This window comes from Notamacropus eugenii, chromosome 5 (genome assembly GCF_028372415.1).
Source record: "Notamacropus eugenii isolate mMacEug1 chromosome 5, mMacEug1.pri_v2, whole genome shotgun sequence".
Taxonomy (NCBI): Eukaryota; Metazoa; Chordata; class Mammalia; order Diprotodontia; family Macropodidae; genus Notamacropus; species Notamacropus eugenii.
In genome coordinates, this window is record NC_092876.1 from 146,647,950 (window position 1) to 146,670,171 (window position 22,222).

Consider the following 22,222-nt stretch of genomic DNA (forward strand, 5'->3'; position numbering starts at 1 on the left):
TTTTTTGAAATTTACTAATAGAAAACTATCATATCTCAGCTTTTAAAGATTCTTCCACCATCACTTGCCTTGCCTACTGTTGAAATTAAGCCTTAAATCTTACTCTAGGCCTGTGCAGTGTGCCTTTTGTTCTCCATCATGCAATAATTTCTATAGAATCCTTTTTCATTTAATTTGTTTTGTTTTTCCAATTGAATTTTCTAACTTTTTCTTCAGCTATAAATGCTCTATTACTTTTAAGGCTATTATTACTCAGATTAATAATATTTTAAGGGTTTTTTTTTCACCTTAGGGATAAGCATTAATTTCTTTAGAAAAAAAATTAAAAAATTTTTTTCTGACTAACGCATAGTTCATATGGTTTTTGTATTTGCAGAAATCAAAGTAAGTGCAATATTCACAATGTCCTAACTGCTTACTTGCTGCTACCATTATTTAGCATTGTATTCCTTACAGAGGCAGTGTGGCCAAGAAGCGAGAGGATGGGAAGTCACTCAAGTTCCTAGGGCTCTAGACAGCTAACTCTTCAAAAGAGAGGTGCCCACTTGCATGCATAAAAGGAATTTCTCCACACCAGTGAAATAAGAGATCCAGTCCCTTTTCCTGTCCCATAGTATTTACTCACAAGCAATGTGAAGAAAGCTTTCAATAAGAGCTGTAGCAGGAGTATTGTCATAGGCCTTTAAAGTCTTCAGAGTGCTTGAGATGTTAACAGTAAAATTGTTTCAAAATGAAGTTTTTCAAATGCTTTAGTATTTGAATACTAAGTCCTAAATACTAAACTATATTAACAACTTCACTTTGATAGTTCAATATCAGTATTGTCTTTATCAACACAATGTACCATGTCATTTTTTTTTGTAAAAAAAAGTACTTGAATTTTTGTGTATTGTTTTCTGAGTGTTAGAAAATGATCATTCAGTAATTAAACCTGATCTTGAGCTTATATATGTGTGAAGGCTGATCATGCCAAAAAGTGGTATTTGCTTCTTAAATGTTTTATTGATATTATTTTTAAAATATTGTCATTTAAAAAATATTGTCATTTCCCAGTGAGTCCCCCCAAAGCCCTCCCTTGTAAGAAAAAAAAAAAGTGTGGTTTAAGTAAAACAAATGAACACGTTTGAAAAGTACATCCTTCATTTCCTATATGCTTTACTATCAAGTATCAAGGTCACTAAATTCACATAACTGGTCATTGCACTGATCAAAGTCCCCAACCCCATGCTTTGTAATTTCTAGCTGTACTGAAGTTCAGACATGTACCGAATTTTAATAGCTTTGGGTCAGTAGGTCCCTCTTCAGATTGACTGCAGAGACCTTGTCCCAGGCATTAGTGTACTGCTAGTCCCTCCAGACATTAAAGCTGATCACATTGTTCTCTAAAAAGTATAGAAAAATGTGAAATCATACTTCTTTTGCTAACTTATAATGAAGATAATTTAAGAAATTTGCTATTGGTCCTCTAAAATATATCTCCTTTTGTTGAGAATATCCTGTTCAGAAAGTGACCTAGCATTATTCTTATGTGTTTCAAAATGAATTGGCTACTACTAAACATCTTTTTTTTAAAAATTTATTTAATTTAACTTTTAACATTCATATTCACAAAATTTTGGGTTCCAAATTTTCTCCCCATTTGTCCCCTCCCCCCACCCCAAAACACCGAGCATTCTAATTGCCCCTATCACCAATCTGCCCTCTCTTCTATCATCCCTCCCTTCCCTTGTCCCTATCTTCTCTTTTGTCCTGTAGGGCCAGATAACTTTCTATACCCCATTGCCTGTATTTCTTATTTCCCAGCAGCAAGAACTGTACTCAACAGTTGTTCCTAAAACTTTGAGTTCCAACTTCTCTTCATCCCTCCCTCCCCACCCATTCCCTTTGGGAAGGCAAGCAATTCAATATAGGCCATATCTGTGTAGTTTTGCAAATGACTTCCATAATAGTCGTGTTGTGTAAGACTAACTATATTTCCCTCCATCCTATCCTGCCCTCCATTGCTTCTATTCTCTCTTGTGATCCTGTCCCTCCCCAAGTATTGACTTCAAATTGCTCCCTCCTCCCATTGCCCTCCCTTCCATCATCCCCCCCACCCTGCTTATCCCCTTGTCCCCCACCTTCCTGTATTGTAAGATAGGTTTTCATACCAAAATGAGTGTGCATTTTATTCCTTCCTTTAGTGGAATGTGATGAGAGTAAACTTCATGTTTTTTCTCTCACCTCCCCCCTTTTTCCCTCCACTGAAAAGTCTTTTACTTGCCTCTTTTATGAGATAATTGGCCCCATTCCATTTCTCCTTTTCTTCTCCCAATATATTTCTCTCTCACCCCTTAATTTCATTTTTTAAAGATATGATCCCATCCTATTCAATTCACTCTGTGCTCTTTGTCTCTGTGTGTGCATGTGCATGTGCATGTGTGTGTGAGTAATCCCACCAACTACCCAGATACTGAAAAGTTTCAAGAGTTACAAATATTGCCTTTCCATGTAGGAATGTAAACAGTTCAACTTTAGTAAGTCCCTTATGATTTGTCTTTGCTGTTTGCCCTTTCATGCTTCTCTTGATTCTTGTGTTTGAAGGTCAGATTTTCTTTTCAGCTCTGGTCTTTTCATCAAGAATGCTTGAAAGTCCTCTGTTTCATTGAAAGACCATTTTTTCCCCCTGAAGTATTATACTCAGTTTTGCTGGGTAGGTGATTCTTGGTTTTAGTCCTAGTACCTTTGACTTCTGGAATATCATATTCCACACCCTTCGATCCCTTAATGTAGAAGCTGCTAGATCTTGTGTTATCCTGATTGCATTTCCACAATACTTGAATTGTTTCTTTCTAGCTGCTTGCAATATTTTCTCCTTGACCAGGGAACTCTGGAATTTGGCCACAATGTTCCTAGGAGTCTCTCTTTTTGGATCTCTTTCTGGTGGTGATGAGTGGATTCCTTGAATACTTATTTTGCCCTCTGGTTCTAGAATCTCAGGGCAGTTTTCCTTGATAATTTCATGAAAGATGATGTCTAGGCTCTTTTTTTGATCATGGCTTACAGATAGTCCCATAATTTTTAAATTGTCTCTCCTGGATCTATTTTCCAGGTCAGTTGTTTTTCCAATGAGATATTTCACATTATCTTCCATTTTTCATTCTTTTGGTTTTGTTTTGTGATTTCTCTTAAAGTCATTAGCCTCCATCTGTTCCATTCTAATTTTTAAAGAACTGTTTTCTTCAGTGAGCTTTTGAACCTCCTTTTCCATTTGGCTAATTCTGCTTTTGAAAGCATTCTTCTCCTCATTGGCTTTTTGACCCTCTTTTGCCAATTGAGTTAGCCTATTTTTCAAGGTGTTATTTTCTTCAGCATTTTTTTGGGTCTCCTTTAGCAAGGTGTTGACCTGCTTTTCATGCTTTTCTTTCATCTCTCTCATTGCTCTTCCCAGTTTTTCCTCCACCTCTCTAACTTGATTTTCAAAATCCTTTTTGAGCTCTTCCATGGCCTGAGCCCATTGAATATTTATTTTGGATGTTTGGGATACAGAAGCCTTGACTTTTATGTCTTTCCCTGATGGTAAGCATTGTTCTTCCTCATCTGAAAGGATGGGAGGAGATATCTGCTCACCAAGAAAGTAACCTTCTATGGTCTTATTTTTTTCCCCTTTTCTGGGCATTTTCCCAGCCAGTGACTTGATTTCTGAGTGTCCTCTCCACAGCCACCTCGCCTCCAGATCCACCCAGCCAGGGGTTGGGGTCTGAGATTCAAATGCTGCTTCCCAGCCTCAGCGCTTTCGGTGGGGGCAGGGCTGCTATTCAGTGTAAGATTAAGTTCAGGTGCTCAGGTGGGGGCACGGCTGCCACACGGGGCTCAGTTCCTTCAGGGGGTTTACATGGAGAACTTCAACAATGGATCCAAGCTCCTGCCTGCTTTGGGAGCCCCTGTCCACTGCTGCCTCCCGAGGGGGCCCGAGCCATGGAGACACCCCGCTCCTCTCCTGGCGAGCCAAAAAGACTCTCTCACTCACCCCTGGCACCTGTAGGTGGAGGGACCTGCGCGGCTGCTGGAGATTCTGTCCCTGAAGCCTGCCTGGATCTGCTCCTCTTGGTGCCACGCAGCCAAGGCAGGGCTGGGCTCTGCTCTGGGTATGGTGTGTGACGGACCTTTGGTGTCTGTTTTCAGGGCTCTCTGGAACAGAAATCTCCACTCCGTTGTTCTGTGGCTTCTGTTGCTCCAGAATTTGTTGGGAGTTCTTCTTTACAGATATTTTATGGGCTGTGGGTTCGGAGCTAGCATATGTGTATCTTTCTACTCTGCCATCTTGGCTCCTCCCCCCCCAAAAGAGCAGTGTAAACATCTTAAATTAAAAAAAAACTCATGGAAAATAGTAAGAACCAATCTTTTGGCTCAGAACTATTATCTTTATTGCATTAATCAATACTGGATGGATGCATGATATTTATGCATTTTGTTGTATCATTTTTAATCATGTCCAACTCTTCATGATCCCATTTGGAGTTTTCTTAGCAAAGATACTGGAGTGGTTTGCCATTTTTCTCCCCAGTTCATTTTACAGTCTTCTTGACTCCAGACTTGGCATTCTATCCATTGTGCCACCTATCTGCCCCATTTATGCATATATAACTAATACAGAACAAAAGCTCCCTATGAGATTTTGGGCAAGTCATTTCAGCTATGTGAACTTCATGATCTGTAAAGTGAAGATCTTTTCCAGCTCTGAACTCCCCTGATTCTATTATCTAATGATTTTATTTTTCCTTGTAACCTTATGATTTAACCAGGGGTGTGCTGGAGCCACCTGGTACCAGGTTCCAGTGAGCCAATTGTTAAATTTTCAGTGTAAGCATTTACACTTTAGAAATCAGCTATAATAGTACAAGTCAGAGCTTGATTTGTTTTGTTGATTGTCAATTTAGACTTAAAAACAGTGATGGAGAAAATGTAAATAAAAGAGGTTAAATTTAAGTGTGCCATGTGTACATTTTCCCCCAGAGGGTCACTTGTTTATCAAGACATTCCCGGATTTAACTTCCTAAGATATGAGGTTAAAATGTGAGGTTCAGTGATAACTATCAGTCATATATGCTTTCTTTCTAGAGATCCAGCATAAGAATTTTGTCTGACATGTTAGATCCTTAATACCATTTAAAGTTATCAGTATCATCTGCTCATAATCAATTTTCTTTACTTAGGTATTATGCAGGAAGCCTGGAAACAAAGAAAGCAGATACTACATGTACAGACTTAATTCTTAAAGCAACAAAAGGATTGATAAAAGCAGTTGAAGAAGGTGGAATGGACTCAGTGATGGAATGGGAAGTGGATGAAATTCTGAACTGGACAAATACACTGAACTTTGAAGAGTAAGTAGATATGGCTTTTTTTCAGGTGATGTAAGGAGGGGTTCAGTATCCATTCCTTTTTATTTCTCTCTCACTTTTAGCCCTCCCATTGCCATTACGGTGCCTTGCATATAGTCCTCCCTGATACCAACATCCAGGTGGCAATGGGGGTGGCAAAAGCAGCAGAGCCAGGGAAGAAGAAGAATCATGCATAAGAACATGGGAAAGATAGGAAGGGGTCAGGTCATGAAGGGCTTTAAATACCAAGAGATGTCTGTATTTGATCCGAGAGGTAATAAGGAGCCTTTAGAATTTACTTGAGTAGGTAAGAGAGTCACTCAGTAAGTTTCAAGTACTCATTACATGCCAGATGGATGCTAAGCATTGGGGATACAAGAAAAGCAAAACACAGTGCCTGCTCTCAAGGAACTCACAAGCTAAGAGCTGTTTTAGAAATTTTAATTGGGCAGCTATGTAGGGGAAAGGTTGAAGTGGAGGAAGACTTGGGGCAGGGAGTACAAATTGGAAGGCTATGGCAGTAGTGGAGAACGGAAGTGATGAGGGACTGAACTGAGATGTTAGCTATTTAAGTGGAGAGAAATATGCCAAGGAGTGTGGAGGGGGAGAAAAAGGCAAGATTTAGCAAGTTTTTGGATATTTGGAATGAATTAATGAGGAGTCAAGAATAACACTGATAGTTATGAACGTGTCCTCAACAGTAATGGAATATGTTATATTTATTTCTTCATTGATTTATTTTAAATACATGTTATTGTGTGCCTAGGTATGTCAGCAACTGGAAAAGCATTGCTACAAGCAACTCTTCAGCTAACATTCAGGGTAAGCTGTTTTACCGATAGGCATCATGACTAAAGTTCCAAAATGTTGAGAGCTTTATACTGTAAAGTGAGGCCTAAGCTATTATAAAAATTGATAAAGATGTATTTTGTAAGACTCAAGACTGTAAACAAAATTGCCCTTGTAATATAGGGGTGCCTTAGCTTTTTTACCCCTTTTAATTCTCTCTTCAGAATCGCAAGTTTGTTCTTCTTGTGACTGTTCCCTCCCTTCTCTTATTAGGTTCTCCTCTCCTGCCTCCGATACACCCCCCTCCCCAATTTCTACTGGTTTTCCAGTCGTTTGATGTACTTCTACACCAAACTATTTGTGTTTGTGTGTGTTCAACATTCCTTTGTCCATTTCAGATCAAAGTAAATTTCACTTGATGCCAACTTTTCCCATCCCTTCTTCCATGTTGATATACTTTTTCTGGATGCAGTCCAGTCCTGCAGGGCAGCTAGGTGATGCAGTGCAGTGCTGGGCCTGGGGTCAGGAAGACTCAGACACTTTCTAGCTATATGACCCTAGACAAGTCACTTAATCCTATTTGCCTTAGTTTTCTGAGCTGGAGTAGCAAATGTCATACTGCTCCAGTACCTTTGCCAGGAAAATCCCAAATGGGGTCAGAGTCAGACACAACTGAACAACAAAACCCAATTATGAACCTCTTCTTCTTCCTCTTTTATCCTTGTGTCCTTTCAATTCTCCTTTCCCATTTATCTCTTCAAACTCTCAAAACAGAACCAGTCCACTCTAAGGACCTCTGTGTTTCTTTTTTAACTTCCCCAAAACCCTGTGAAGACATTAAGGTTTTGAAGGACACTCGTTTCTTCTCTATTAAAATGTGAGGACTGCATCATTATTCAGCTCTTTCAAGCTACACAAATAAATTTGCCTTTCTAGGTTTCTCTGGTCTCTTAGGGCTTTATTTTAGAGTTTCTAACTCAGCTCATCAAAAATGCTTGAAAGTCCTCGATTCTGTTAAAGATTCATTTTCATTTTCCCCCCATAGAGATTATACTCAGTTTTGAAGGGTAAGTTATTCTTTGTTGTAAGCTCATATATAGTTCACCCTTTGGAATACTGTATTCCAAGATCTCCATTTTACTTTGTGTAAACTTGTTACTTTGGATGATCCTAACTGTAGGTAGTTACTAAGTATTTGAACTTCTTTCTGAATGCCTGCATTATTTTTTTCCTTGATATGGGAACTCTGGATTTTGACTGACATTCCTGGAGAAGGGGAGGCCTTTTCCTTTTGGGGTTCTCTTCAGGCAGTGATCAGTAGATTCCATTTTTATTTTGCCCTTTGGTTCTAGTAGATATTGATAGTTTTTATTTATGATTTCTTGAAATAGTTTATATATGTTATATATATAATTTTTTTAAACTCTTGGTTTTCCAGCACTCCAATGATTCTTCATTTTTCCTTGACCTGTTTTCTAGGCTAGTTGTTTTCTTTTTATCAGTTATCTTATAATAATTTTCTTCTATTATTTTTTCTAATATTCTTAAATATCTCATGGCATCATTAACTTGTTTGGTCTATTTTAATTTTCAGGGAGTCCAATTTATAAGATGTTTATCAGTTTTTCTTCAAAGCTATGTATTCTTCCAAATCTTTCCTCCCGATCTTTTATTTATCTCTTCATTTCATCTAGGTATTCATGTAGTGCATAGGTTCCCAAAGTGGGTGATACTGGGACAGAACAAGAGGGCAGGAGTAGCCTTGGGTGTAACTGGGGGGCATTGAATAAAAATAAGGGTTAGCCTAACCCCAGGGGGACACAGTAATTTTTTTTTAAAAAAGGGGGCAGTAAGCCAAACAAGTTAGAGAATCTCATTTTTCTTTTGTGTCTTTGCTCTCAGTTGTCATAGAGGTGTTTCTTTGGGGAGATTTTTAAATTTCCAAAAATATTTCATCCTGCTGTTTAGAGTTACTCATCTCCCAACTTTAGTTCCTAAATTGGGACTTTGTGCCAGGGTGACTCTGACTCCTGCTCTGCTTTTGCATGGGCTACTTGACTTTGCTCACCCTGAATCCCTTGGGGTCCTGTGCTAACCTCTACCTCCCAATAATAACCCTCTCCACCCGATTTTTAGGTTCATCATGCTGGATGTTCCAGTCATCCCAGGACAGACCCAGGGCACAAGTCTGAGTTCTATGGCACCATCCTCATTCTGGTCACTGACATTTCCTGAAGCTTCCAAGGACTTTCTGACCATTTGGGGATTTTCTCAGGGGAGCTTTCTGTTTCTGTTTCCTTGTAGGCCATCACCCTGGGAAGCTACCCTGTATTGGCACTGACTTTGCTGGATGGGTCTCCTTTCCCATCTCTTGTGGACTTCTGGCTGATTTTTTTTGCAGTTCAGGGATGGGAAAAGTTACTTATACTTTCTCACTCGATTTTTAAATCATTATTTTGTTTGGTATGAACTTCAGGGAGTAGGTATATGGGAATGAGATAACTCCCTTTCCTCATCACCTATTTACTTCTCAGTTTCTGGCAGTCTGGATTTTGACCCCATTAAAATTGCTTTCCCTAAGATTACTAATGTCTTAGCTACTAAACCCACTCTCTCCCTTGGTGATCTTCTCTGTTCCCATGGATTCAAATATGTCTTAATCTCTCACCTAAACTCTGGTCCTGCATCAACAATTACCTGCTGGATGTCCTACTCTAAATATCTCCAACGCACTATGTGTAGAATGTAATTCATTTCTCCCTCTATATATTTCCTCCAAATTTCCCTTTTGTTGTTGAAGGCATTTTGAATGCTACTTCCCCAGTGGAATGTAAGCTTCTTGAAGGGAGGGGGAATGAGGAAAATATGAGAAAAAAACAAATTGATCATGGAGTTGGTATATAAAGATATGGAGTAGTAATGATTTAATTTTTAGTAGCATATCTAAGGGAAAATATTCTGCAGGCATGTTTAAATATGAGATTAGAGATCCACTCAGTGGGTCAGAACTGACAAGATTATGTAGATTTAAATAGCAAAGAAATAATCACTGAAGTTAAATGAGTCCTTTAGGAAAATAAGCAGAGAAGACAAAGGACTGAAAAATGAGAAAGGCTAATAGTTGGGAGAAACAGGATGCTTCCAAGGAGCTCCCAGAACAGCTGAATGAAACCAATAGGAAACATTAAGGAGGTGGTAATCCTTTAGCAGAAAAACTACATAGGTCAAAGGGAATGAGGATTTGTGAAAAGTTCACTGAAATACCTGTGAAAAAGCATTTACTAAATTCTTACTATATGCCAGGTACTATACTAAATGTAGGAGATTCAAGTATTTTGAAGAGAGACTGTCCTTGCTCCCCAAAAGCTTACATTCTAATAGGGGAGGACAACAAAGTAATTAAGATGGAATATTTTGTTTTTGGAAGGTGTGAGTACATGGGATGGCAGGCAGGTGAGATGTTTTCTTGTGTCTGCTCTCATACTTTATAAACAAAATGTCCTTTTTTCAGGATGTCACTTTTTGCATTTTTGTGCATTTTGTGGGTGATTTCACTGTTTAAAATGGTCCCCCAGCATAGTGCTGAAGTGCCATCTAGTGTTTCTAAGCACACAAAGGCTGTGATGTGCATTATGGAGAAAACTTGTTAGATGAGCTTTTTTCAGGCTTGAGTTACAGTGCTGTGGGCCATGAGTTCAATGTTAATGAATCAACAATAGGCTACATCCAGAAAATGGAAGAGGAAATTAACATAATTTTTTGTAATAAATATATATTTTAAAGGGTTTCTTTAAAGAGAAACCTATATTAAACAAGGCTACATATTGATTTGCTAACAAGAATGTTGCGACTAGAGGTTTGCAAGAGCCTAACCCTGTATTTCCCCTAGGAGCAATGGTTCAAGATTCACTAATTCAGTGTTCATATTGACTTTACAGAAGAAAACTACCATGAGTGATGAGAGACTCTATTAACTTTATATTTATACTTGTTTCCTTCATTAGAATGTAAGTTTATTGCAAAAAGGGATTGTTTCATTCTTTGCACCTGAATCTCCATAATCTAAAAATGCTTGACACTTAACAGCTATTTAGATATTTGCTGATGGATTGAAGGTTTCCATGAAGGTGGGGAATTTTTCACATTAATGAAAAAAGGGAAGGAACCAGTACCAAGGATGAGAGATGGAAGGAATGAATATGACATCAAGTATCCTGAGGAGATAACAAGTGATGGCATCTAGAACCAACTGCTAGGAAGGTTTTTGGGAGTAATAGTAGTCGTAGTAGTAGTAGTACTAGTAATGCTAGTAGTATATTTTGAAGTACATTTACAGGGATTAAAGAAGAACAATCCCTCTCTCAGAAAATAAAGACTGCTAGAGAGAAAAAATAATTTGTTGAAATGAAAAGGGGAGCTGAGTAGAGAGGTTTAGAGTTCTTTTTGATAACAGTGAAGATACAAGTTCACCTCTGACCACTTGAGATGAGGGACTTCAGAAAGTTATATATCAAGTGTTGTGGATGTTCTTGATCGTCAGTATCTCTCTATAATTTGAACTACTGACCACGTAAAATTTTTCTTTAGGTTTCAGGTTTGGGACAATATGGAATCCAATATCTACATTAGACTTTTCTCCTGCTGGCCTGGAACAAATGAAAAAGGAAGAAAATTTGAAGAAAGCAGCAGAAAATTCATAGCTATTTGGCAGAGACCTCTGATGTGTTGTGTCCTTCAGTATATTTTTCTTTGATTTTCTGCACACATCAGTTATACCCCATATGTTTGCTTGCCTTATTCTTTAAGGAGTAATCTGTGTACTCATACACACCATACATAGGATATAGCCCCTTAGGCAATACAGTTTAAATAGAAATAGAACATTATGCTTAATGTAGTGACTATGCCATAAAGAAATTAGCTTTGTTGCTGTATCTTTAATAATCACAACTCATTAAAGATTATTTTAATACTGGAATATGAACATTTGAATTTTTCTATTAATGGGAAGAGACAATGGTTTGTGGGGATGGTAGGATCTAGTGAGTTTTTTAAGAAGGGCAATGAGTAGGGCATGTGTGCTGGTAGCAGGGAGAGACAGGGAGAGGCCATTGTGGGAACAATACAGTTGGAGATATATGGGAGGGAACAAGATCAAGGATATTTGTGGAGAGATTGGCTTTGGCAAGGGGAAACAAACAAACCATACCATGTGCAAATTGGCCGAGCACCCACCCAGGTACAAAAGAAAGCCTGATTGATAGTTTTAAAAATGAAGGTAATACAGAACTGAGGTTTTACTGTATTACACTAGACCATTCTCTAGTGATGAAGAAAAATAAAACCCCAGAGTTATATATAGCTTTTAACCTGAGATTAGGCACTAATAAAACCATATTGTTAATACAAAATCCCCACTTCGAAATCCAGATTATGAGTTTTTAATAATGTTTTAAAGTTCTATTTTTACTGAAATGGTCTACTGTATATTTTACATTGATATGTTAAGTAACAATAATTCTACAGAATATACTATTTCATTAACATGCAACTAGAATTTTAATTATACATTTCTCTCCATTCAAAATTAGCAGACTGTCCTTAATATAGTACAGTGGACTGACCTATGACAGTGAAGAGTAGTCCTTGAAATACATGTGAAAATTTATTTCATCACCAAATTTAAAATTTTTTTTAATCCTCAGAATTTCTAAGTGTACATATTTCAAAGAGAGCAAATGCATAAAGTAACTGAATGACTTCTCACAGGAGATGTAAAAAATGCATGACTTAGCACTTTTTTCTTCACACTATTAATCGTGAAATGTCTTTTATGTATCTAATCTATAAATTTTTGTTGAGATTGAGCCCATAAAAACTATGGCTCTTTAGGGGGCTAGTAACGCATATGTAAACAATCCTTTTCTTTGGCTAGGTTCTACCTGTTCCCTTGCTTATCTGCCCCCCTTCAAAAACCTGAGAAGCAGGATATAACCATCTTTAGAAAAATCCTTCAAAATCTCAATTTTTTGTTTCCACTGTATTCTTGGTATGTGCACTTGCAGACAGAGAATTCAAAAGTGCTGACTTACTAAAGTGGCAAAGCTCCAAATTTTCAAAACAGAACACAGTGTCTCTTTTGACATACCCAGAGAATACTACAGTAACTAACAGCCTATTGAAGGTAACCAAAAACTAACAGGCACTGAAGATAACAAAAAATTCTTCCAAGGATGTATACTATCAGTCAGCAACACAACACATCAAAAACTAATCAGGTCTTTGAAATTCTCTTAACAAGATTTCCTTGAACTAAAAGCAAAAAAGCAATTTTGAGAATTCACTGTAACTTATAAACCATTTCATTTAACCTAAAGAAAGCAAAACTATTGCCTTTTATGACCATGAAATGTGGGAAGTATAAACAACATGGTGGCTGTTTACCAATAATACTTAATAGTATAACTAAAAAAAGTCATTAAAATATTCCATTTCTAGCAGCTGGCTATTTTCCTTTTGAAGACAGTTTATAAACATTAACAGCCTTAAAATCACATTTTATAGATGAACAAAATAAATGATTAGGTTTCCACCACAGAGGGAGTCAGTATCTCATGTAAATTAATTCTCTTATAGTTAGGCTATTTCAAACTGATAACAGGATTCCTTTTTAAGAAATATTTTTGATGAGAATAATTTTAGCTTAGGTATTAAACATTCAGCTTAGTATAATGTCACACAAGCAATTCAACAATTATTCATCAAGACATCATTAGAAAATAACATACAAATTGTGAAAGAAAGGCAGTTTACTAAAAATGCAAATGGCTAATTTGAATTCTAAGATCATTCAATGAAAGAATTCACAAATAGGCTGTCAATCAGTTTATGTTTGAAAATTCACTAATTCCCATTTATAGTGAAATAATTAGTAGATAATTATGCTTCATTTATGAATGCAACTGAATACTATTGTACCACAAGAAAGGGCAAAATGAAGAATTCAGAAAAACTTGGGAAGACTTGTATGAACAACTGAAACCAAAGCAGAAGAGAATATTTTTCATAACAACCATAATAGTATAAAGGAAGACAAGACTAAAAAATATCAGAACTCTGGTCAACATAATGACTTATTTTGACTCTATTAACGCAGACAGTAAAACACCCCGAAACATGGAAAAGGTGCTTCTTTCTCTCAGTATGAGGTGTGCTTTGTCAGCCATTTACACTGTGGAGTTCTGTGGGAGTGGGGACATTGTGAAATTATCTTTTAATGACCTTAAAAAATATAAATTGTATTTTCTTCCCCATATTGAGCCGAAATCTATCATTCTATAACTTCCATCTACTAATCCTAGCAAAGGAGCAAAGCTAACCCTGCATCCATATTCTAGCCCTTTAATTCTCTGAAGATTGCCATTACATCCCTCCTGTTACAATTATGACATGATTTTCAGTGTTCTCACTATCCTAGCTATCCTTCCCCTAGATATGCCAAACGTATTTATTTAATGGGAAGTGAGGAGAAAAAATAGTGTAACTATATGCTGCTTCCATCGTTCTTCCAGATGAATCATTCAATAAGGCTCATAGCATAATCCAAAATTATAATCACTAGATTCAGGTTCAAAGCACTTAACGGATGTCTATATTTAAATAAATAATTTATTTCAATGAAGAAATCTCTAAGACTGGTTTAGAAGTATACTACATTTGACAGCCTTATTTCCAATCAAAGTACCAAGAAATATTTTGTAGGGCTATTACATAATATCTTCAGACTATCTTTTTAATGGAAAAAAAATTCTACTATTACCTAAGCTTACATTATTATCAGCTATAGCTATAGCTTATTAGCTAGTCAGTCAATTTCAAAGCAAATTTTTTTGGAAAAAAAAAAGGTAGACTGGAATTTCAATTCTGATTTTCACATGCCAAAAATTACACCCAAGCTTTCCATCCAGGGAAAAGTCGGCTGAGATTTTTGGGATCCATTGCTTGTTGGATGAGCAAATTCACTTGTCCACCCACGCTGAGCACTGTTCCTTCCTCTACTCCTTTCAGCTTCTCCTGTAGCCTCATTAGAACACGTTCAGCCACTTTGTTGAAACTCTGGTCAATACGACTAGTGACAAAAAAAAAGAAATTTCACTATGCAGTGTAGTTTCAAGACCCATAGGAATTTAAAAAATAACACAGGTTTGCCTTTCACTCAGATATTACTCACCCAAGACTTCTGTTACATTCTTGATCTTCTGTATTGAGAGTAGAATTAAGCTCAGTTTCATCCTCTGGCCTCTGCTGTAAATACAAAGCTTTCAAGGGGTTCATGGTCCAGTCAAAGAGAGGATCATAGAGCAGGACCTAAATGTAGGAGGTATGCCTTAGAAGAATTGTGTGCATGCTAAAACCATATTCAGAAACAGTTAAGCTATACAGATAATATGAAAAGAACATAGAGGTCTGACCACCATTATGGAAACAGATATAGTAGGTAGTGACCTATGATGTGAAAGTATTCATTAAATGTTATGTTACTGTCTATAATCCTAAAACAGTTCAGAAAAGTTTAATAATAACACACAAACTGATTTGTGATCAACACCAATGCTATTCTAGATACAAGTGGTGATAATTAGGGCATTCGAATCCATCTGAATCCCCACAGTCCACCAGGATGTTATTCTATGTGGAAAGGAAGACAATCAATCAAGAGTGTCTGAAAACATTTACCTCGACAATGGTCAAAAGAGTTTCCTGAGAATTCCTCATAACTTCCATGGTTTTTTCACAGCACCTGTAAGAGTCCAACAGAAATCATAAACAAACAAAAAAATGCCATTCTGTCTCTATCTCTGCAGTCAAGATTCACTGACACTCTCTAGGTCTTTGAACAGCCTGGCCTCCCCTGGCCTGGATGCACTCTCTCTCTCTCTCACCCTGACTCACTTGTTCCGTTTTCTACCACTGCCTCGGTGGAAATGAGGGAGGGAGCAGCAGAGGACTTTTCTTCTTTTTCTTTTTTTTTTTATAGGGTGCTTTGGCCAAAGAATTCATCACCAAAGTGGTCAAGCTACTGTAGGTAAGGAGCCTCTGGATACGTTGCTAAAGTGGTCCTCGGAAAGCAGAATCTATTTGTTGCCAGCACTGTGTCCAAATTTTTTTCAATGTAGAATCTGCCAGAATTTAACTCTGCTGGCAGAACCTTCAAAGTCCTCAAGTTGCTGCCATGCCTCAGTGAGGCATTAGAGTGGGACTTGTGAAGCCACGTCCACAGTGGACTTCTGCTTAGGCTGGGTCAACCAGGCATGAGATAGATGACAGTTGCATAGAAAAACAGAAAGAGCCTGAAAATGTTTGATAAAGGCTGTGATAGCTTTGGTACCATTCCCCAGATTCTTGATCCAAGTTATCCCTGATCAACTAGAGGATACATAAACTGTCTATCTACATAAACTGTCTATCTTTGCTTGAAGTGTTCTGCCTCTGCCTCTTGAATTCCCTAGCTCTCTTCAGCTCAAGTGCCTGGTGCTCTACTTCCCATAGGAGGCCTTTCCTAATCATTCCTCTCCCACCCCAACTTGTGGCCCCTTCCCCTTAATAAGCCACTCTGTACTTTTCTGGTATTCCCTTATTTGTGTACATGTTGTTTCCCTCTGGCAGCAAACAAAGTACTGGAGAGCAGGTGTCCCCAGCACCTGTCACACAGCAGGTGCTTAATTAATGTTTGCTGAATTGAACTGAAACCATCCTTGTTAATGATTTAATTTATCATTTATAATGAAGAAAAACCCTCCTAACAATTTCAGTTACTCAAAAAGTAACCTGTACCTTCTGAAGACACCTTCCACACCAGTGATGCCCATTCCATCCACAATATCTCTGGTTAGTCTAAAAGGAACTGTTTCTGGGGTAGGAAGAATCTTCCCCTGTTCAAATGCAACTCCTAAAAGAAGAAAAATGACAGAAGAGTAAGAACAGTGTTTATGACAATCAAAGGTTTTTGTTTTTTATTACTTACCTAAATCTATGTGCACAAGCTCTGCTGATTTCTCATTAATCAAGATATTCTGTACATGTCGATCACCAAGTCCAAGTATATAACCAACTGAGGAGAAAAAAGATGAAACAAATGGCAATTAAAAATACTCCAGTTTGTCTATTCCTCTTATTTTTTAAATCAAAATGCCATCAATATTTGTTACTACTAGAGAGGTTAGATCTTTCTTTTATTCTGAATATTCCACAGAACACAATATATACACTGGCTCTATCAACTCTTACTAATTGTTTCTAAGTATTTTGTGTTATAGAAATCCTGGGGGCACTCTGTTGCTAGGTATGTGAAGAATTCAAAGAAATAATATAAAGCTTGTATAAAGAATAAAACAGGGATGGAGCCAAGATGGCGGAGTAGAAAGACACACTTATGCACAGTCTCCCCACACAGCCCATAAAATACCTGTAGAGAGGGACTCTAAACAAATTTTGGAGCAGCAGAAGTGAAGAACAACAGAGTGGAGATTTCCAGCCCAGGGTGACCTGAAAGGCCCATGGGAAACACCAGTTGCACCAGACGTGGAGCCAAGCGTGGAGCCCAGCCCAGCCTTGGTCACAGGGCTCTGTGCAACTCTGGGAGGAGGGCACCCTGGGGGTAGAATCTCCAGTCACAGCAGCAGGTCCTCAGATCCCTCAACCCATAGGCGCCAAAGGTCAGTGTCGGGGTGTTATCAGCTGGCCAGGAAGGGAGAAGGGCCTTCCCATAGCTCTGGCAGCAAGCAGCCACAGCAGAGGCTGCACAGCAGCTGGTACAGATCGCTCCCTGTAAAAACCCCTGGGGGCACTGAAGAGCTGAGTCTTACCTCAGCCCTTTGTAGACACCCTGAGGCAGCTGGTCTTTGTCTCCCACTGAATGGCGGCCCTGCCCCCACAGCTTGACTGAATCCCAGCCCCCAGTGCTAGCTTGGCAGAACTGGAGGTCAGGTGACTGTGCAGAGGAACCTCTGCTAAGATTTTGGGCACAAAAATCCTTCCCTGTACCCAGACCAGTACCCGTTTGATTGTGTCACTTTGGAGGAACTTATATCTTACAAGTCCCCAGAGTATTTTCCCCCTATTCTTGACAAAGGACCCAAAAGTCAAGTAACTGGTTGGGAAAATGCCCAAAAAAGGGAAAAAAAAATAAGACCATAGAAGGTTACTTTGTTGGTGAACAGATATCTCCTCCCATCCTTTCAGATGAGGAAGAACAATGCTTACCATCAGGGAAAGACATAAAAGTCAAGGCTTCTGTATCCCAAACATCCAAAATAAATATTCAATGGGCTCAGGCCATGGAAGAGCTCAAAAAGGATTTTGAAAATCAAGTTAGAGAGGTGGAGGAAAAACTGGGAAGAGCAATGAGAGAGATGAAAGAAAAGCATGAAAAGCAGGTCAACACCTTGCTAAAGAAGACCCAAAAAAATGCTGAAGAAAATAACACCTTGAAAAATAGGCTAACTCAATTGGCAAAAGAGGGTCAAAAAGCCAATGAGGAGAAGAATGCTTTCAAAAGCAGAATTAGCCAAATGGAAAAGGAGGTTCAAAAGCTCACTGAAGAAAATAGGTCTTTAAAAATTAGAATGGAACAGATGGAGGCTAATGACTTTATGAGAAACCAAGAAATCACAAAACAAAACCAAAAGAATGAAAAAATGGAAGATAATGTGAAATATCTCATTGGAAAAACAACTGACCTGGAAAATAGATCCAGGAGAGACAATTTAAAAATTATGGGACTATCTGTAAGCCATGATCAAAAAAAGAGCCTAGACATCATCTTTCATGAAATTATCAAGGAAAACTGCCCTGAGATTCTAGAACCAGGGGACAAAATAAATATTGAAAGAATCCACTGATCACCTCCTGAAAGAGATCCAAAAAGAGAAACGCCTAGGAACATTATGGCCAAATTCCAGAGTTCCCTGGTCAAGGAGAAAATATTGCAAGCAGCTAGAAAGAAACAATTCAAGTATTGTGGAAATACAATCAGGATAACACAAGATCTAGCAGCTTCTACATTAAGGGATCGAAGGGCATGGAATATGATATTCCAGAAGTCAAAGGAACTAGGACTAAAACCAAGAATCACCTACCCAGAAAAACTGAGTATAATACTTCAGGGGGAAAAAATGGTCTTTCAATGAAAGAGGACTTTCAAGCATTCTTGATGAAAAGACCAGAGCTGAAAAGAAAATCTGACCTTCAAACACAAGAATCAAGAGAAGCATGAAAGGGCAAACAGCAAAGACAAATCATAAGGGACTTACTAAAGTTGAACTACTTACATTCCTACATGGAAAGACAATATTTGTAACTCCTGAAACTATTCAGTATCTGGGTAGTGGGTGGGATTACACACACACACACACACACACACACACACACACACACACACACACACACACACACACACACACACACACACACACACACACACACACACACACACACACACCCCCACACACACAGGGTGAATTGAATAGGATGGGATCATATCTCAAAAAAATGAAATTAAAGGTTGAGAGAGAAATATGTTGGGAGGAGAAAGGGAGAAATGGAATGGGGCAGGTTATCTCTCATAAAAGAGGCAAATAAAAGACTTTTCAGTGGAGGGATAAAGAGGGGAGGTGAGAGAAAAAACATGAAGCTTACTCTCATCACATTCGACTAAAGGAAGGAATAAAATGCACACTCATTTTGGTATGAAAACCTATCTTACAATACAGGAAAGTAGGGGAGAAGGGGATAAACAGTGGGGGGATGATGGAAGGGAGGGCAGTGGGAGGAGGGAGCAATTTGAAGTCAACACTCTTGGGGAGGGACAGGATCAAAAGAGAATAGAAGCAATGGAGGGCAGGATAGGATGGAGGGAATTATAGTTAGTCTTATACAGCATGACTATTATGGAAGTCATTTGCAAAACTATACAGATATGGTCTATATTGAATTGCCTGCCTTCCCAAAGGGAATGGGTAGGGAGGGAAGGATGGGAAGAAGTTGGAACTCAAAGTTTTACAAACAACTGTTGAGTACTGTTCTTGCAACTAAGAAATAGAAATACAGATAATGGGGTATAGAAAGTTATCTTGCCCTACAGGACAAAAGAGAAGATGGGGATAAGGGAAGGGAGGGATGTTAGAAGAGAGGGCAGACTGGTGATAGGGGCAATCAGAATGCTCGGTGTTTTGGGGTGGGGGGGAGGGGACAAATGGGAAGAAAATTTGGAACCCAAGATTTTGTGGAAATGAATGTTGAAAAGCTAAATAAATAAATAAATAAAAATAAAATAAAAATAAAAAAAAGAATAAAACGACATGAAAACAAAACCAAAATTATAATTTTGCAGAAGACATCAATTATGTAGAAGAAAATTTTAAATAGCTAAAAAACTCTCAAGTCCAATACCACAGACAACGTACTAATTTGTTCAAGTTAAAGCATATATCCTTCCTTCCTTTTAACAAATGATAAAATTATAAAAGTATAAGGTTGCATGTCCTTTTCATTTGCTATCTCATTTTATTTTGTTTGGCTGTTTTTGGGAAATGCACACTGTGAGTAGTGTGTGAATGTGTAGTCTGCATCAAAAGTAAATTTCTCACTAAAAATAGTTTCTCATGTCTTAACAGGACTTTAGTTTGATGTATATATCTTAAACACAAACTCAGCTTACAAGTGAGATGGGCACATCTGAGCAACCTGAGTTGAGATACGTTCTTAAGGACTCAGACACCCGCGACTGACAGGAAAGGAAGGAGGAAGGAAGGAAACACGCGCCTAGGCACTGCGTCAAGCGCTTTACAGATATTATCTCATTTAATCCTCACAACTATACAAGATAGGTGTTAGTATTTCTCTGCATTACAGTTCCTCAACTGAAGCAAACAGAGGGGAAGGGACTTCTCTAGGACGACAGAGTATTAAGTATCTTGCTGACTGCAGACATGGCTCTTTATCTAAGTTCCCTTTAGGAAATTAAATACTCCCTACTTGAAAGAACTAATCTATGTGGTACAAATTAGACCAAAAGTGTGATGTGTCTTAAAATGCACATTAGGGTTAGTTGTCTGCTCAATTTTAAATTCCTACTATACACTTTGGTCATTCAGAAGCAAATAAAAATACTATGTATGGGACATTAGACACTAAGATATGCATCACTGCTTCAGCCTCAAAACTGAAAACCTACTACCAAACACGAAGTATTCTTGCACTAACAATGTAGTATGAAATTTTTTATCTGTAAGCCTCAAGAGTTGTAAATTTATCTTTTAAATATGGTTGGGTTTTTTTGGCTAGGGTAGGGGTCTGGGGTGTGGGTGGATGGGGGGGATGAGGGGGTTCAGAGTTTAAGTTATCAATGTAAGAAACTTCCAGTATAGAAACTAAACTTCTTCCACTAATGAAAATCAGCAGGTCATTTGCAATTTAAAATCTCTGGCAAGTGCTGAAATGTCCCATAAATTTACTTGCCCATGGTCATACAGCAAGTGTGCGTGGAAGGTAGGACTTTATTTTTCATTCTATCTGATACACAGAAAAGAATAAATTGAATGGAAAATTAATGAACAAACATGTAACTACCACCAAGCCTACTCTCCTACCTAATGGTAAGAGGTTCATGATCAAATGCTTTCAAAACCTGACAAGTTTTATTCAGGCTGGGGAGATTTTCCCCTGCCATGGCTCCAAAGGGCATACTATTGTACCTTGTATAGTGGGAGAAACAAACAGGCTATGAAAAATTTTTGTCAAATAATGCAGATAAGATAAAATTCTCCCCAATCATAGCCTGTCAAGGGAAAAAGAACTCATCACATGTAAAATAGCTAAGGTTATTAAGTGTTTAAAAGATTACCAATAGAAGAAGTAGCCACACTGCGAGTATATGCCAACCGTTTTTCAAACCAAACTGCTGGGTCCAAAAATTTTTCCATGCAAAAGTAGCGGAAGACTGGCTGAAAGTTTTGGCAGATATTCATGAAGGCTTCATACTTTTCTTCAAAAGATTTCTTCTGCATGTCCTTTAAATAAAATGCCAAAACATTATTACCAAAAAAAAAAAAAAAAATGCATCAAGCCCTACCAGGGGCATTGGCTATTACTGTTCAGTGGTTTTTCAGTTATGTCAAGACTCTTTGTGACCCCATTTGGAATTTTCTTGGCAAAGATTATGCAGTGGGCTTTACTTTTTCCTTCTCCAGCTCATTTTATAGATGAGGAAACTGAAGCTAAGGGCTAAGTGACTTGCCCAGGGTCACACAGCCCTTAAGTGTCTGAGCCTGCATTTGAATTCAAGTCTTCCTGACCCCAGGTCTGGCACTCTAATTTGCCACCTAGCTGCCCGTTTTGGCACAATACTCTACTAAATACTGAGAGTCGAGAGGATAATCCAAAAATAAAGCAATTACGGTCTTCTACAATTTTTGCATTTGAAAATTAAGCTGATAGCAATTGTTACTGCTATGAATATGATTGAAAAGATTGCACTGGACATACAATCAGAAGTCCCAGGTTTAAAACCGTATTCCAGCTACATAGCTGTGGGCAAGTCAGACTGGCTCTAAACTAATCCTGGAATAAGCAGACACAGGTAGGTCTTGACTTACACATAACAAAACTGTTTCCACTAGGCCATAAAACTGTTTCTGTGCACAGGATTTTTACTAGAAAAGAGCAGTATAAACTGTGAAATACCAAAGAAATAAAAACTACTGTCATAACCAAGAGTCCCTTCCAGCAAAGCCTGGCCCCTCTGCTCTAGTGGCCATAACCAAGGGAAACGTCTGCTCTCAGGACCCACAGTTTGTCTCGTTTTCCCCTTGAAATTCTCAAAAGAGAAACATCTCCTTCTTGATGAATGTACTAAAGCTCTTCATTTCTGAATATAATACTATCAGTCTACCATCCCTAGGGCATAAATTTTGAGTGTTTTCCCTAATAATGGTGATCTAATTTTAGTGCAGGATGGCAGAGCAGGAAAAAACCAGGGCCTAGAGATTAGGCTCCGCCACTTACTGGGATCA

The 22,222-nt window shown here is 38.2% G+C and overlaps 2 protein-coding genes across 9 annotated transcripts in view; one reads left to right on the top strand and one right to left on the bottom strand.

The window, feature by feature from the left end:
- C5H11orf65 (chromosome 5 C11orf65 homolog) overlaps nucleotides 1–12,102 on the top strand; it is a 154,748-nt gene extending 142,646 nt beyond the window's left edge. For all 6 annotated transcript variants that reach the window (XM_072611189.1, XM_072611190.1, XM_072611191.1 and 3 more), the window contains 3 exons: nucleotides 5,196–5,366; nucleotides 6,130–6,185; nucleotides 10,740–12,102. In XM_072611189.1, coding sequence (XP_072467290.1) covers nucleotides 5,196–5,366; nucleotides 6,130–6,185; nucleotides 10,740–10,852 — 340 coding nt within the window. In that variant the 3' untranslated portion in view covers nucleotides 10,853–12,102. The remainder of the gene's footprint in view (nucleotides 1–5,195; nucleotides 5,367–6,129; nucleotides 6,186–10,739) is intronic.
- The window catches only part of ATM (ATM serine/threonine kinase), a 118,407-nt gene continuing 107,762 nt past the window's right edge, over nucleotides 11,578–22,222 (bottom strand). For all 3 annotated transcript variants that reach the window (XM_072611179.1, XM_072611178.1, XM_072611180.1), the window contains exons 58-63: nucleotides 21,055–21,220; nucleotides 16,177–16,263; nucleotides 15,987–16,101; nucleotides 14,889–14,952; nucleotides 14,383–14,519; nucleotides 11,578–14,280 (exon numbers count right to left, since the gene is read on the bottom strand). In XM_072611179.1, the coding sequence (XP_072467280.1) occupies nucleotides 14,097–14,280; nucleotides 14,383–14,519; nucleotides 14,889–14,952; nucleotides 15,987–16,101; nucleotides 16,177–16,263; nucleotides 21,055–21,220 (753 nt within the window). In that variant the 3' untranslated portion in view covers nucleotides 11,578–14,096. The remainder of the gene's footprint in view (nucleotides 14,281–14,382; nucleotides 14,520–14,888; nucleotides 14,953–15,986; nucleotides 16,102–16,176; nucleotides 16,264–21,054; nucleotides 21,221–22,222) is intronic.